This window comes from Enhydra lutris, unplaced genomic scaffold (assembly GCF_002288905.1).
Source record: "Enhydra lutris kenyoni isolate GAN:26980312 unplaced genomic scaffold, ASM228890v2 scaffoldscaffold38, whole genome shotgun sequence".
Taxonomy (NCBI): domain Eukaryota; kingdom Metazoa; phylum Chordata; class Mammalia; order Carnivora; family Mustelidae; genus Enhydra; species Enhydra lutris.
The window spans coordinates 14,800,832-14,814,882 of NW_019154122.1; the positions used below are offsets into that span (position 1 = coordinate 14,800,832).

The window sequence follows — 14,051 nt, forward strand, 5'->3', positions numbered from 1 at the left end:
CCAGAGTCTTGGGGAAGGAGCCATGGAGATGGATGGAAGGGGTGGCTGCTGCCCAAGTACTTTACTCAGTCCTTAACAACCAGCCAGTGAGATGAGACACAAGAAAGGCAGCTAGTGACCTTGCCCCGGGTCACCAGCTAGTAAGGGTGGGCGCACACTGTCTGGCCCCAGCCCCATGCTCCTCAGCACGCAGGGTGACGGCCTCTGGACACCCACTGAACACGCTGCACAGGGACAGAGTGCGGGGCAGGAGCTGCTCTGTCCAGACCCCCCACCGTCTTTCCAGGACCCCCTGGAACGGAGCCTGGGCTGCTGGCTGAGCTGATGTGCCACCTTCCTGAGAGCTGGGGACATTGGTGCAGGATTTTATTTGTGCTTTGCCATAAAATAAAGAGCAGAGGGAGTAATGAGCCTTCTGGTCAGAGCTGTAACTGTGAGGCCCACCATCCAGGTGACTTCCCCAAGGTTGTTAGCGGTCAACCCGTGAGAAGGAGGGACAGGAAACTGCTCAGTGGGCCTCAGTGGCCCAGCCATGGCAGCGGGGCAGGGAAAGGACGCCAGTGGGCCTCAAGCTGTGGCAACCACAGGACAATAAACAATATTCACTGATTCCTTATTACAGACAAATATTTTACCAAACATTCCTGGTACTACACCTTGCCCTGAGGAGGGGACTCTTGCCACTTTTTAAGCGAGGAAACTGAGTCACAGAGAGGTGAAGTCACGGCAGAGCCCGACTGATGCCCCGGAGTCGGGGAGCGTGTGCCCCAGGAAAGCTCAGGCCACTCTGTCCGCCTCTTGTGGCTTCTACCTCAGAGTAAAAGGCAAGGTTTTGTCTTTCCACTCCCCGCCATGGGGGCAAGACCTGCGTTTTCCGGGGCCCCGGGCTGAGGAGCAACTGAAGGTGGGGGCGAGGAGGTCACAGGTGGGACATCCCGGGTCATGGAGAGCGCCTTTGATTTTACAGAGGCCGGTTTCCTCGCAAAACTTTCATGGATGGCTCTCCGGACGCCGTGCCCTTCCTCGCACAGTGGATGGGAATTCGCTTATGTTCTGACGCACTGAGTAAAGCAAATCAAGAATAACGGATACGGACGGCCTGTGGTGGTGATTTCTGAATTTGTTTTGTTTAGTCTTGGCAGCCCTAGGACATTTTAAAAAAATAATAATAAAAATAGATAGAAAGCCGAGCAAACCCAGGTGGGATGTTAATACATGAGAAGCCAGGCTCTGGTGGGAGTGGGGAGGGCCACTGGCCCCCTGGAGACCCGGGACTTCCCAGCTTCTGTGAAGTCTGGGAGCCACGGCTGGAGAAAGGCGTCAGGGACAGAGGAAAGGGACAGTTCCGTCTGCAGGGTCAGAGCTTCCTCCAAAGGGCAGCCCCATGCACACCAGCCTCCCTGCGCCGGGGCTGAGGGCCGCAGCGGCTTACCTCTGGGTACGCCCACTCCGGGGAGTAGTCGGTCACCATGAACACCCGAGCGCTCTGCTGCAGCAGCCCCAGCGCGCCCTGCGCGGGGCTGGCGGACACCACCTCGGCCACGTGCATGTAGGCCATGGCGCCGGCCCCGCCCTCGGCCCCGCTCAGCTGCAGGCTCCCCTGCTGGGGGCTGCAGCAGGGGATGCACATCTCCGCCTGGGCGAAGGGCGCGCGGGCCCCGTCTTCCGACTGGGAGAGCGCTGCGCCGTCCCCCGCCACCAGCTGATGCCCATAGATGGTGCCGCTGCCCCCCTCCACGGAGATGAAGTCATTGATCAGGTCGGAGAACTGGTTGCTGAAGGAGATGTCAAAGTGGTCCAGGCTGAGCTCCATGTTGGAGGCATTGCCCAGGCCAGGCTGGGCCACAGGGTAGAGGCCCTGCACCACGTTGCCTGGGAGGACGGGGACCCCACCGGCGCCGCGGATCACCCCCGTGGTCTCGGGCTGCAGGTAGTGCTCGGAGCTACAGGCCTGCAGCTCTCCAGACTTGATCAGGCCCTCGCCCCCTTCGGCAACCTGCGAGGTCTCCATGGTGACCTCCCCTTCCGCAGCCATGGCCTGGAAGTTGGCCTGGAACTGCATGAGGTGGAGGGAGGAGGCGGACTCTATCCTCGTCTCCACGTGGCCGCTGCAGGAGCTGGTTTGCGACGAGGCCTCCGTTTTCACCGTGGGCATCACGAAGGTGCCCCCAGAGTCGCTCAGGCTGCTGTGGGCGTTCTGCTCGAGGGGGAGGGGCTTGCTGGCGTCCTGCAGGAAGAAGCTCGGGGACGGGGTCTGGTGGACGTGGGGGCTGTGGCCCGTCTGGCTGAAGCTGGACGTGTAGTCCTTGTTGGAGTCTATCGCGCTGAAGTCCATCTGCTCGAGCGTGGTGCTGGGACTCAGGCCGCCGCCCGACGGCAGGAGGCTGGAGCCGGCGGTCAGGGTGAGGGAGCTGGACGCCGCGGCCGCCGCCGAGGACGAGTACGCTTCTTTGGCCATCTGCTGCTCGAAGGAGGTGTCCTCGGTCTTAATCTCCTTGGTGAGGACGGTGGTGAAGCTGAAGGCCCTGTCCACTGGCGGCGAGTGCCGCACGTTGGTGCTGACCAACTCCGCCTTCAGGCCTCCGCCCCCGTACGTCTGGCCCTGCTTTGGGTTATTGAGGAAACAGTCGGGGTCAAAGTTCATGGTGGTCTCTGGAATCTTCCGGCCGCCATCCAGGGTGGTGGAGAGGACCAGCTCTTCGGACACGTTGGTGGGCAGCATCGACAGGCTCTCCGAGCTGCCCGTGGTGGGGAAGGCGAACTTGTGGCCGTCGGAACTCACGGCCAGGACGAGGCCCTGAGAGGCGTCGGGCGAGAGGAGGTGGTGGTTGGGGCCGGTGGTGGGGGACATGGTGTACACGGCCTCGTTGGTGACCTCAGACATAAACACCGTGGCGCTCTGGGACAAGCTGCCCATCACGGAGGCCACGGCCATGCTGGACACGCCGGTGACCACGGGGCTGTCCGCCATGTCCGGGTCGCTGTTGAGCCCGCTGCTGATGGACACGGGGGAGCTCTGTGTCGTGTCGGGCACCTCCACCTGGTTGGTGGAGGAGACCTCCGTGCTGTTCTGGTGCAGGAGCACGGGCTTGGCCACCTTGCCATTCCTCTTCTCGCGGCTCGAGCCCTTGCCGTGGCTGTGCTCGTGCTTGCCCTCGGACACGTCGTTGTGCTGCACCTCCGCATGACTCCCGTACCCCCCTGTCCGCGGCTCGACCTTCGGCGAGATGATACGGTGTTTGGCACTGTTGCACTTGTGGTGCCCACTGCTGCCCGCGCCTGTGGAGATCAGAGGCACACCACGCACACGTGCGTGCGCACACGCACACACACATACACACACGCACATGCGAAGAGAGCATCAGAGCCGTGGCCGTGATGGACCCTGTCTCTGAGCAGCTGGGGCCTGGCTGGGCCTAGCCTGGGAGCCCGGGCAGCCCACTGACTCCTGGGGCAGGCACATACCCCACGCTTGGGATCTCGGGCTCACCGACCCCAATCCCTGGGCCTCTCACATGCTCCACAGAACCATCCTCCAGACCGGGGTGGGGGGGGCTCTTTCCTTGGGGTGCCTTTACTACTACTAACAATACTAATAGTAGTGCCTCAGGAGATGGGTCATTGGGAAGGAGAAGGTGGAAAGTCTGCTGTCCTCCAGGAAAATCCTTTCCACCTTCAGAGACAGACACCATTTCCTGAAATAGCTCTTGCTGGCCAGGGAGGGTAAGGGGAGCTCAGCCCAGAGTGGTGGCCATGTATCTCTCCCCTCCCCCAACTTTCCATGCCTGTTCAGGCTGCATAGAGTGTTTTGGGGGGCAGGGGTTGGAGAGCAATGTTTTCTCTCTGGGTTAGCTCTCAGGCACCAGGACCAGATTGGGTTCTAGGCTTTGCTCCAGAGGCAGAAAGGTATCTGCCCCTCTCCTCCATTTGGCCAGCCCAGGCCTGTCCTCAACTCTTTGTGGGTCAAAATCCCTACAAGACCCAAGCAAAGACAGAGCCCTAAATCCCCAGCCCAGTGGCAGAGAGGGAGAAAGCCCTAGGCCACGGGCTTCTGAACTCTGTCTAGTCTCCGCAGGGCTTTCTGCACATGAGGCCAGGTGGGCTCTTCTCTTTTCTCTCCCCTCTGCCATTGTTTTCATTCCATATGAGGAGGGTCACTTAACTTCTGATAAAAGGGTGAATCCCCCCCTCCCCGAGCCTATTATAGCCTCACCACCATAATTCCTAAATGCATGAAGACTTTGCGGAGAAGTGACATGACCGTCTAATGGAAATGTGTAATTAAGGCAGACAAGGGGGTGGAGAACGCGTATTTCTAAAAGCAAATACCGTTATCAGAAAAACAGACACGTGAGGACAGGGAGGGTGGGACACTCTATTCTTGGAGGAGACCGAGGGTAAAGAAAGATTAGCCTGAGTGGGCTCACTGACTCCAGGCCACCTCCCTGAAATGCTCATGTCAGCCCTGTGCCCGGGCACCCGGGCTTCCTGTGGACGATACACAAGATGGGACCTGGAGAGTCCCTGCCGTATGTAGACGAGGCCTGGAGCCCCAGCCCTAGGCACTCCCCATCTCTGCTGCCCCCATCCCTAGCGGGAGCTGTCTCTCTAGAAACGGCTTCTCCTGCCCCAAGTGGGCTTCCCCACCAGCACCACGGGCCAGGATGAGGGTGAGTCTGTCCCAGGTGCTGTCCCGCCCTGTCCCCTGGCTCCTGGCCAACCCCACTGGGCTCACTCGACAGCAAGGCTACCTGTGGAGGAGAGCCACACCGGCTGTCTGGCAGAGCCCCCTCCCCGCCCGCAGGGGGCTCTACCCACCCACGCTGCCCGTTTGCCCCCTCCCCGCCCGCAGGGGGCGCTGCTCACCCAAGCTGCCCGTGCAGAGGCAGTTGTGGGTCCGAGGCTGTGGCTTGGTCTGGTGGCTGTCGAGGATCTGCTGCACCAGCTGCTCCACAGAGAAGCCTGAGCTGCTGTTTCCATTGCTGCAGGTCCACTTGATGCCGTGGACTATGGGGAGAGAGAGGCAGAGGGGCGGTCAGAGGTCACCTGGTGCAGGGGCAGGGCCCGGGGGTGGGGGGCCTGGGACCTGGGTCCTCTCAGAATACGGCTCCCCCTCTGCTGGGAGGCTGGCTGGGGGGGGCCGATGCACATGGGGGGGGAGGGAGGTCAGAGGACAGAGCGGGGCAGGCTGCCCCCTCGGGCCTGCACTCCCGGGAGCTCCGTGCTCTTCCACTGCCGCTTCCTCCCTTCCCTGCAGTGCAGCCTGGGGAGAGGACGGCCTAGAGATTTGCTTCTGTTTTCCTGGAGTCCAAGTGCACGAGAGCGGCTCTTCCAGGGGCCCTGGAGTGGAGGAGAGGGGAGCCGGGACAGGAAGGAGAGGCGGCAGGCCTCTGAGGCCGCCCACCCTGCCCAGACTGTAGGTAGTGGAGATTTGGAGAGGAGACGGAGGCTGTGTGCCCGGGGTGGAGGCCCAGCCCTGGAGGGGAGCTTCTGTTTCTCGTTCTCACCTGACTTCTCTGCCTAGGGGGGCTGCAGGCTAGGCCGTGGGGTGGGGAGGGGGGGAATGAGTGGCCCACATGACCAGAACAGTCGATGCCCACTGATGACCGGCCCCCTGCATGGCCGACCCCGGGACCTCCGCTGTCCTTGCTGATGGGGCGGATCCACAGATCGGCTGAGGGTGGGCTCCCCAGTTGCCTGCAGGACCGCGGCTGAAAGTCTAGAATAAACTGACTTGCCCACGGGGCCTGGGGGCTGATGGGTGTCTCACCCACTCGTTCATGGTCCTCCGCTGGAGCTGCCCTGCGGGCTCGCCAGGAACACGGCCCAGCCCAGCTCTCTCTGGGGGCACTAGGGGGCCAGTTCCAGGGACAGGGAGGGCCTAGCCCTGGGGCTGGGGGCCAGTGCCCAGGGCTCTAGGAGGGACCCAGCTTGCTGTGAAACAGGGACGGTGGGACCAGGTGGTCTGGGAAGAGAAGCAGGGCGGGGGCACGCTGGGGAGAGGCCAGTGGCTTTGCCAACGCAAGGACAATTTCCTTTGTCCTCTGGAGGAGCTTCTCTCACATGGCCTCCAGGGAAAGACCGTCACCGTGCCTCATGCCTGCCCTCCCTCTGTGAGGCTCCGGGGGGCAGCTGCCCAGGGAGACCGTCCACACGCCGGGAGGAGCTGGGTCAGATTCACATCCGGACGGGAGGCCAGGTTTCGGTGTGAATTTGGGCAAGTCACTAAACTCGCCTGTGAAACGGGAACAGAACAGCCTCTGCCTCACAGGGCAGCCAGCAGGAGAGGCCGACCTCCTGCCTTGACCTTCCTGTGTTCGCCCCAAAGAACAGCTGCTGTCCTGACGGTCCCTGGGGGGACGGCGTGAGCAGGCGTAATGCCGGCCTCACCCAGGGCCTGCCCGACGCTGGCGGGGCTGGGCATGGGGAAGGAAGCTGCTTGCTGGGACAGCCCCCCGTGGTTCTGCCTTGGAACCCCGCGGAGAGCGCTCCTCCGCCATCACTCCTGGTCACCTCCTTTATGTAGGACTTCAGTGCTTTTTCAGAGAAACCCCCTCTTGCGTGGGTGTGATGCGCTGGGAGTCCTGGCGGGTGCTGCTTCCTTCCTTCTTCCTTCGGGCACATTGGCCCCAGGTGTTGGCCCCTTCCTGATGAGGCTGGTGGCCCTGGTCCCAGAGTGTCCTGGCATCTGGGGCATCATCACAAGGGGATGGGGCGTGGCTGCTGAGCGGCTCCTGTCCCCGAGCTGGCTGAGCTACCTGGCTGGGAAGTCGTGTCTGCCTCTTCAGATCGCTGTACGAGGGGCCTGGGCAGAAGGTGGCGGGGCAGTTGGCAGACCACCTTCTCCCACCTTGGGATCCCTCAGGGAGCGCTCTGGCGGCCCGAGAGGACATCAGCATTCCTGCTGGCTCAGCCCCACCTTGTCCTCGGCCACTGAAAGGCAAGGCCCAGGCCAGGCTCTGCCAATCTCACTACCACTGCGGAGCCCTTTTCTCAAGTGAACCTCCACCTGCAAACCCCATATGGAAGATGAATAAGAGCAGAAGGGGCCTGGTCAAGGCAGGAGTGAAGGCCAGGGTCGGCTCGGCTGACCTCTCCTGGACTCCTTGTTTTGTAGAGGAGGAAGCAGAGCCTGGGGGGAGGGGGCAGGGCTTGCAGACCCCTCCTCTTGCGCCGCGCCGCTGCACCTGTCGATGGTGTGTCCCAGCCCCTGCTCTGGGGTGGTGCCAGGCTTTTTTTTTTTTTTTTTAAAGCTTCCCAGGAGTTCCTCTTGGGCAGGCCAGATGGTGAACACGCAGTTCTGTCCTAAGCCTGAGTTCTGCAGGTCACTGTCAGTTTGGGAGCCCACCACTGCCGCTCCTTCCTACCGGGGGCTCTGAGCAGATGCCGCTTACAAAGACAGACCAAGGCGCTCTCAGGAAACCCCTCCTGGCTTTGAGCTTGTCTCTGGAGAGATGAGCAGTGGGCCTCCCCAGGGGCAGCCCACCTCCGGCTTCTGGCCCCAGGGCCACCCCTTGCCCGGAGGTCTGGGTCTTGGGGGTGGGTGGGCTGTTGAATCCCTCTGGAGTCCTTTGGCCTTCGGGACCAGAGCCCCTCCCTCTCTGCTGCCGCCCTCTCCGGTCTTCCTCCCCGGCCCTGCTGAGAGGAGCCGGGGCTCACTCACTGCATTCCTTCTGCCTCTTGCTTTCCTCTTTTCTGTTGTGAAGGTTCTAAAATGAAAACCCAGTGAAGGGTGACAGCTTGCAAGCAGAGAATTTCTGGATGCTTAATGCAAATTACCTACTGCCTTGGCACATTCGATATGCAGATCATGTCCCTCCCCTCCGGTAGGGGCGGGGAGAGAAGCCCCCTCCTCCTCGGAGCTGGGGAGTTGTCGGTTCTGAATATCAAATACTATCAAGACGGCTTTTAACATGTCATGCTCTGCTTCCTGACACGTAATGAATCAGCGGGGAAGGAGATTTCTATGGGAAAAGAGTGTTTTATGCAGGGAAGGTTAGTAAACACGTGCACTGGCCGGCTGTCCCCTGTCCGCCTCTCACCCCAACCTTCGCAAAATCAGCGAAAGGGAAACTGCATTAAAAATACACTTGGTTAAATGTAAGGTCATGACCTGGGGGGGAGGGTTGTGGGGTGGGGGTGAGTGTGAGGGAAGCACAGAAAGAGAAAAGGGAATTCCTGGAAAAATAGTCTGCTGGTGGCTCTGGGTCATGTTTGTCCCCTCTCTTTGCTAGGTCTTGGTGGGAGGCACTGGGCTCCTAATTCCCAGGCCATAGTCGGCCTCCTCAAATGGGAGGAGCCAGCTGTGGCAAATCCCAGGAAGGCGGACCTCCTGGGGTCCCCCTTGTGCCACCCATGCCTGGCCCTGGGCGCTGGTCCCAGGAAGGCTGGGCAGGGTCAGGTATCACAGGGGGAGAAGGCAGGTGTGGGTGGGCCAAGCCCGTTTCCCCACAGGCCAGTGCAGTCCGGGAGTTCCCAGGAGAACCCCACGTTCCACTGGAAACGGGTATGCAGGTGCTCCCGTGGATCCCCCAGCACTCCCGCTGCTGTCCTGCCCCCTCCCCACGACTCTGGCTGGGGCGCCCAGAGCATTCCCTGCAGGAGGACTGACCAGCAAGTCGGGGTTGGGGTGCCTGTCGCAGGAACGCCCATCCCACTCCTGCACTGACCTGGCCCGTATGCGACACTTACCCTAATTACCACCCACAATGAGGCAGCTATAATCCACTAATATGAATAATCAAAACAGAATCAATGACAACAGCATGTGGGCCATGCTTTGGAGAGTATCTTCTGATGAACAATTTACCCAAGAGGTGGCCAACCACTGGGAGGAGAGTCACTGGACTCTGGGAGAGGGGGCTGGGGACGGGGGGGGGGGGTGTGGTTGCTGCCACCTGGGGCTGGGTTCTGGTTGCTCCTGCCCAGCCATGTGGTGGTTGGGGGGGAGCTTTGGCGAGGCAGGTTGGCCTGAGCCCAGGTGAACTTCCCTGTCACCCCCTGAATGGACAGAACTGTGTCCCCCCAATTCTTAGGTTGAAGCCCTACCCCCAGGAGACTGTGTCTGGAGACAGGGCTTTTCAGGAGGCGCCAGGTTAAAGGATGTCATAGGTTGGGGCCCTGATCCAACAGGACTCGTGTGCTTGTGAGAAGAGGAAGAGGAAGGGGCACGGGGAGTGTGTGTGCACACGGAGATTTGTTCCATGGTTGAAATTCCCCGGTCTGGGCTCTCCTGGCACGGTGGCCCAGACAGACTCTGCTTCCCCCCTCCACAGGCTTATTGGCTGGCGCCCTAGGGGCCCCCAGGACAGAGCCACCCGTCCCACACTTGGTGTGCGTGCATTCTAGAGGCCCTGAAATCAGGAATGTTCCAGAACCTGGCACTGTGGTGGATTCTTTATGTGTCGACTACATCACAAATGTTATCTATCCCCTCTGGAGCCTTGATGGTGGACAGGGCATTGGGCAGTGGTTCTCAGACTGGGGTCCCAGAAGCAATATAACGCCTGGGATCCTGCTAGAAACACACATCCCCACGCCTTACCCAGACCCACCGAGTAAGAAATTCTGTCCGTAGGCCTCAGATCTGGGTCCTAAAAAGCCCTCCAGGAGATTTGATGCTGGCTCAAGTGTGAGACGCCCCCTGTCCAGACATTATGTCCCTAAACCCTCCACAATCCTTTGAGGAAGCATTATTGTCTCATTTCATTCATGTGAGGACTAAGGCAGGAAAGTTAGTGACTTGCCCACAGTCACACAGCAGGTGAGTGGGGGTGGGAGGGGTTGCAGGGTCCCGCTGTCCGCCAGGGCCTCCCCAGCCCACACCCCTCCAGGGATGGAGGAAGGGCTGGAAGGCTCATTCATGGGCGCAGGAAGGCGAGATCTCCCATCAGGAGAGCGAGAGTTCCCTGCTCTCACAGCAGGACTCACTTCACTGCCGAGGGACAGGCTGTCTGATTTCCCGGGTGGTGACCGTGCAGGGGACCCCGGAACCAGGGGCTAGGCTGGGGGCTGTCCCCCAGCCCCCAACCCATCCTGACCATGGAGGGTGCCAGCGGCCTCAGAAGGGCCAAGCAAGCAGCCAGGCAGGGCCACCGACCTAGGGCGGGAAGTGGGAGGCAGGACTCGCTATGGAAGACCAGACGCCAGCAAGACAGGGAGGAAGCCTTGTGTGAGGAGCTCATCCCGGTTCCACACCTGGGCTGCCAGGGTCCCTGGGTGCTGCTTGGCCTCAGTCCTCTCGGCACACTGGGGTGCGCTTAGGAGAAATTTCTACAAAAGACGGGAGCTCAAAGAAAGCCTCCTCCCAGAGAAGGTTGGATTTGCGGGGGGCAGGGTTTCGGTCTGAGACAAGGCTCCCTTGCCTGGCTTTCCAGTCACTGGGGGTGGGGTGGGGAGGAGACCCACTGAGTCAGAGACCGGGTGCCTGCAGAAGCCACAAATGTCCGTTCTTGCCGTGGCTGCCCTAAGCAGCGGCGGAACTTGGGGCAGGGTAGGGTGAATTTCTCACCTCAATGTCCCAGCTAGCTGTATGGGAAGAGCCGGGGCGGGGGCCGGGCTGGGGGGACGCGCTGCCTGAGGTCAGGGGTGCGCCTCTGCCACTCTTTTCCTCATGCACATGTGATCTCAGGAGGGTCTTCAATTTCTCTTGGCCTCACTTTGCTCACGTGTAAAATGGGTGCCTCACCCGACTGCATGTTCCCCAAGGGACGTTAGAGATGGAGAGTGGGGCCCACCCCCAGGATTCTGATTTGATGGTGTCCACAGGAGCTCTGAGGCATACCAGGGCGCAGGACGCGGAGACAGACCCCCTTTCTGTTCTGAAACATTGTGCCTGGAACCGTTTGGAGAGGAGCTGGATAGAGTCAGAAAGGAGAGCTTGGAAAGCTCCCCACCTGGCCCCACTGCGGCTCTGGAAGGCTGGTGAGAGCCTGGCCCTCTTTGCTCTGCAGGGCAGAAACTTCTAGAGGTGTGACAGGGCATGCTGCCGGGAGCTTGGGTCACTGCAGTAGCCACAGTCCGTGCCTGCTGGAACTGGCATTTGGCTTTCTCTGCATGGAAGAGATTTCTCGGCGCTGTGGCAAGCAGGTGACACAGGGGATGCTGGTGACAAAGATGATCACCCCGCCCCCCACACTGAACACAAGGCCTGTGGGGGGGCGGGGCGGTCCCTTCCTCCTTCCTCATCAGCCTGGATTCATCCAGGACTCCTGCCCAGGTCCTCAACCCTCAGTCACAACCTATAAATAGGGTGGCCATGTGACCTGGCAGACGGGTCCCCTTGGGAGACTGACGGGGGCTCTGGGATCATCGGGCTGCACGATGGTATGAACTGGGGAGCTCCCAGGCAACCCTGGACCTGTGGGTTCCCTTCCTAGGAGCCACGTGATGGGGGCAGCTGGAGGGGGCCTGCCAACCGCCTCTTGCCTGAATGAGCCGCTTTGGATCCTGCGTGTTGTTGACACTAAGGCTGTCTCCATGGCAACAAGGTCAATGGGACCCAACCGCCACTGGTCTCATCTTGACTGTGTTCTTGTTGACTGGAATAAAGACCCTGCTTCTGCTTGCTGGGTTCAACTGGATAAAATTCTCATTAGATTTGACTCCTTGTATCTAGACACCCACATGCCATTCTGTTTCCCCCACTGTGCCCTCAGCTCTGTTCTCCTATGGGCCCCAAGGACAACATTTCCAGAAATCTCATCTGGAGGAGTGTGGTGGGGACAGAAGGGTGTGTGTGCCTAGGGTCACAAGTATGGGGTCCCCAAGGAGCTTGTAGTTCCTGGTTCTGGAAGTCTGGGGTCGTGGGACATCATCATGGCGGGGAGCACCTCTTTCCAACGGTAGACACTGTTGTGTGTGGAGAAAGGTTGAGGGCCTTAGAATGGAACATGTCTTGCAGGTGGAAGGGGCCTGAGGCCTGGGGGGTGAGGGGCAGGGAGAGGACCGTCCGGGCTGTCCAGGCCATATAGGGATGGCTCCCTGCGCCGGGCGCCTGGCCTCCCACTAGGGTCCCAGTGACACACAAGGCTGCCTCCGCTGGGGGTTTTCCTGCTAAGTGGGCCCAGGAAGTGACATTGTGGGGTCAGTCGGATGGAGGCTCTCAGAATCTCCTCCCGATTTGCTAAGTGGCATGGTTGCTGAGGCAGGGAATTCTTTGTGCCCTCCTCGGACGAGCGTGAATGTGCCTGGAGCTCTGGCTGTCTAATGTCGGAAGCTCAGCTGGCCGGCAGAGAAGCTCCAGCCGTTATCCCACATCCAGGGAGCCATGTGGGCTCTGGAATCTTCTCGCCTGTTCAAGCTTCATGGCAGACCATTTCCCGAGGCCCTGCTTAGCGGCAGAGACGGCAGGAGGGACGCCCTGACTGAGCAGCCCTGCCAAGCCCCTGGCAGGGGGGCAGGGGACCACATGGGACTCTGAACTGTTGCCATCTCACTTCTTTTGAGCCTCTGGGCTTGTAAGGATGCTGGAATCAGATGCCTCCTCCTGGGGTCTGGAGGGGGTACCTCCACGCTGGGAGGCAGGCGGCACTGAGGTGGCTGCCTCTTGGCTCCTAACGGTGTGTACCAGAACCTTCAATATTCAAAGAGAAGCTGAAAATCTGCAGATTTTAATATTGGCAACGAATCCAAAGTCTTGCGCTGAGCAAGTCCCCGTCAGCTCTGGGTGGCAGTCGGGCACGGGGTATGGGTGGGGCCCCCGTGGCCTCCACCACCGCCTGGGGATGCACTCCACCCGAGCTCATCGGATTAGGGGGATGGGTAAGACAGAGAGGGGCACTCTGTAACAGCCGGGGGTGGGAGGTGCCCAAGCCTCCAGGGAGAGACAGGAAACCTAAAGAAGTATTTCTCTTTCAGTTTTCCTACTTGGGAGCCAGATCCGCCAAACCCAATTTAGCCTGAGGGAGCCCATTTGCAAAGCAAGTCTGGTCCTGCGAGCAGAAAAGGAAACCAACTGGTCTCTGATGCCCACGGCCTGCTGTCCTCTGGTCAGGGTGGGAGGAGCCAGGAAGGCGCACTGGCAGAAACTGGGGACATAAGGGGACCCACGCTGCCTGCTCCCCGTGCTGGCAGCCCCCCCACCCAACCACAGGGACAAGTGAAACGGGCAGGAAAATCTTCTCCGGGCCCTTCTGTACTGTCTTCACCTCCCCACCGTGATGCCACATCCTGTGGACCCAGGCAGGGAGCAGGGCAGAACCTTCCGGCTCTCACGCATTCCAGCCACTGGTGAGTGCCTCTGTTCTTAGGGGCAGCACTGCTGTCCTGGACCGGGGGCCTGCCGTGGGGACACAGATGTGCTCCTGCTCATGGCGCACCGCGTTGCTCACGAGTTCAAGTCAATAATGTCTGTAAGACCCTATTATGTGCCTGCCTCTAATGTAAGACTTTTAACCCAAGGAAACTTCTAGGGTAGCATATCTTGGCCCAGAGTCTATGGGAAGACTTCACGGGGCCAATTACATCCTCGATTCTTGGTGCTTCCCTCCCACGTGGATGGGAGAAACCATCTGATGCTCAAGGAGGCCTGTGGCCCCAGAAGGGTGGAGACCCTGATCTCCACAACACGGGTGGTGGTGGGCCTCTTGCCGGGGCCTGATTTGGGCTGGGATCTCTCAGAAAGCATGAGAATCTTACCCAGACCTGTGGAATCAGACAGCCTCAGGGGCTGGTGGCTGACGGGCTGGGAGTCTGCCTTTGATCAATCTGCCCAGGCTGTTTCAGTGACCGCTGCTCCTGGCACTGAGCCAGCGTCTCTGCCCAGCCTTCTTGGGCCTCGGAGCATTGGGTGGGGAGCCCCAGCCGCCCCTTAGTCCCAGCGGCGGCCAGCCTGGCCACGTCCAAGCTCATTCCTGACTCACCTGGTCCCTTGCTCCTATCCTGGGTGTCACTTCAGAGAAGGGGATGCTGGAAAGTGCTTCCAAGTGAACCTTCCTCTCCAGAAAGAAACCCTCCAACCCCTTCCTACAACAGATGTCCCTTCCCCAGGCTGTTCCCCTCCCCCCACCCCCATCTTAGGGCTCCTGCCGGCAGCTACGTGGGGGCAACGC

The 14,051-nt window shown here is 60.4% G+C and overlaps 1 protein-coding gene across 1 annotated transcript in view; it reads right to left on the minus strand.

The window, feature by feature from the left end:
- The window catches only part of LOC111154898 (calmodulin binding transcription activator 1), an 811,409-nt gene that overhangs the window by 85,638 nt on the left and 711,720 nt on the right, over positions 1–14,051 (minus strand). Inside the window, exons 8-9 of the mRNA XM_022514846.1 lie at positions 4,867–5,007; positions 1,433–3,279 (exon numbers count right to left, since the gene is read on the minus strand). Coding sequence (XP_022370554.1) covers positions 1,433–3,279; positions 4,867–5,007 — 1,988 coding nt within the window. The remainder of the gene's footprint in view (positions 1–1,432; positions 3,280–4,866; positions 5,008–14,051) is intronic.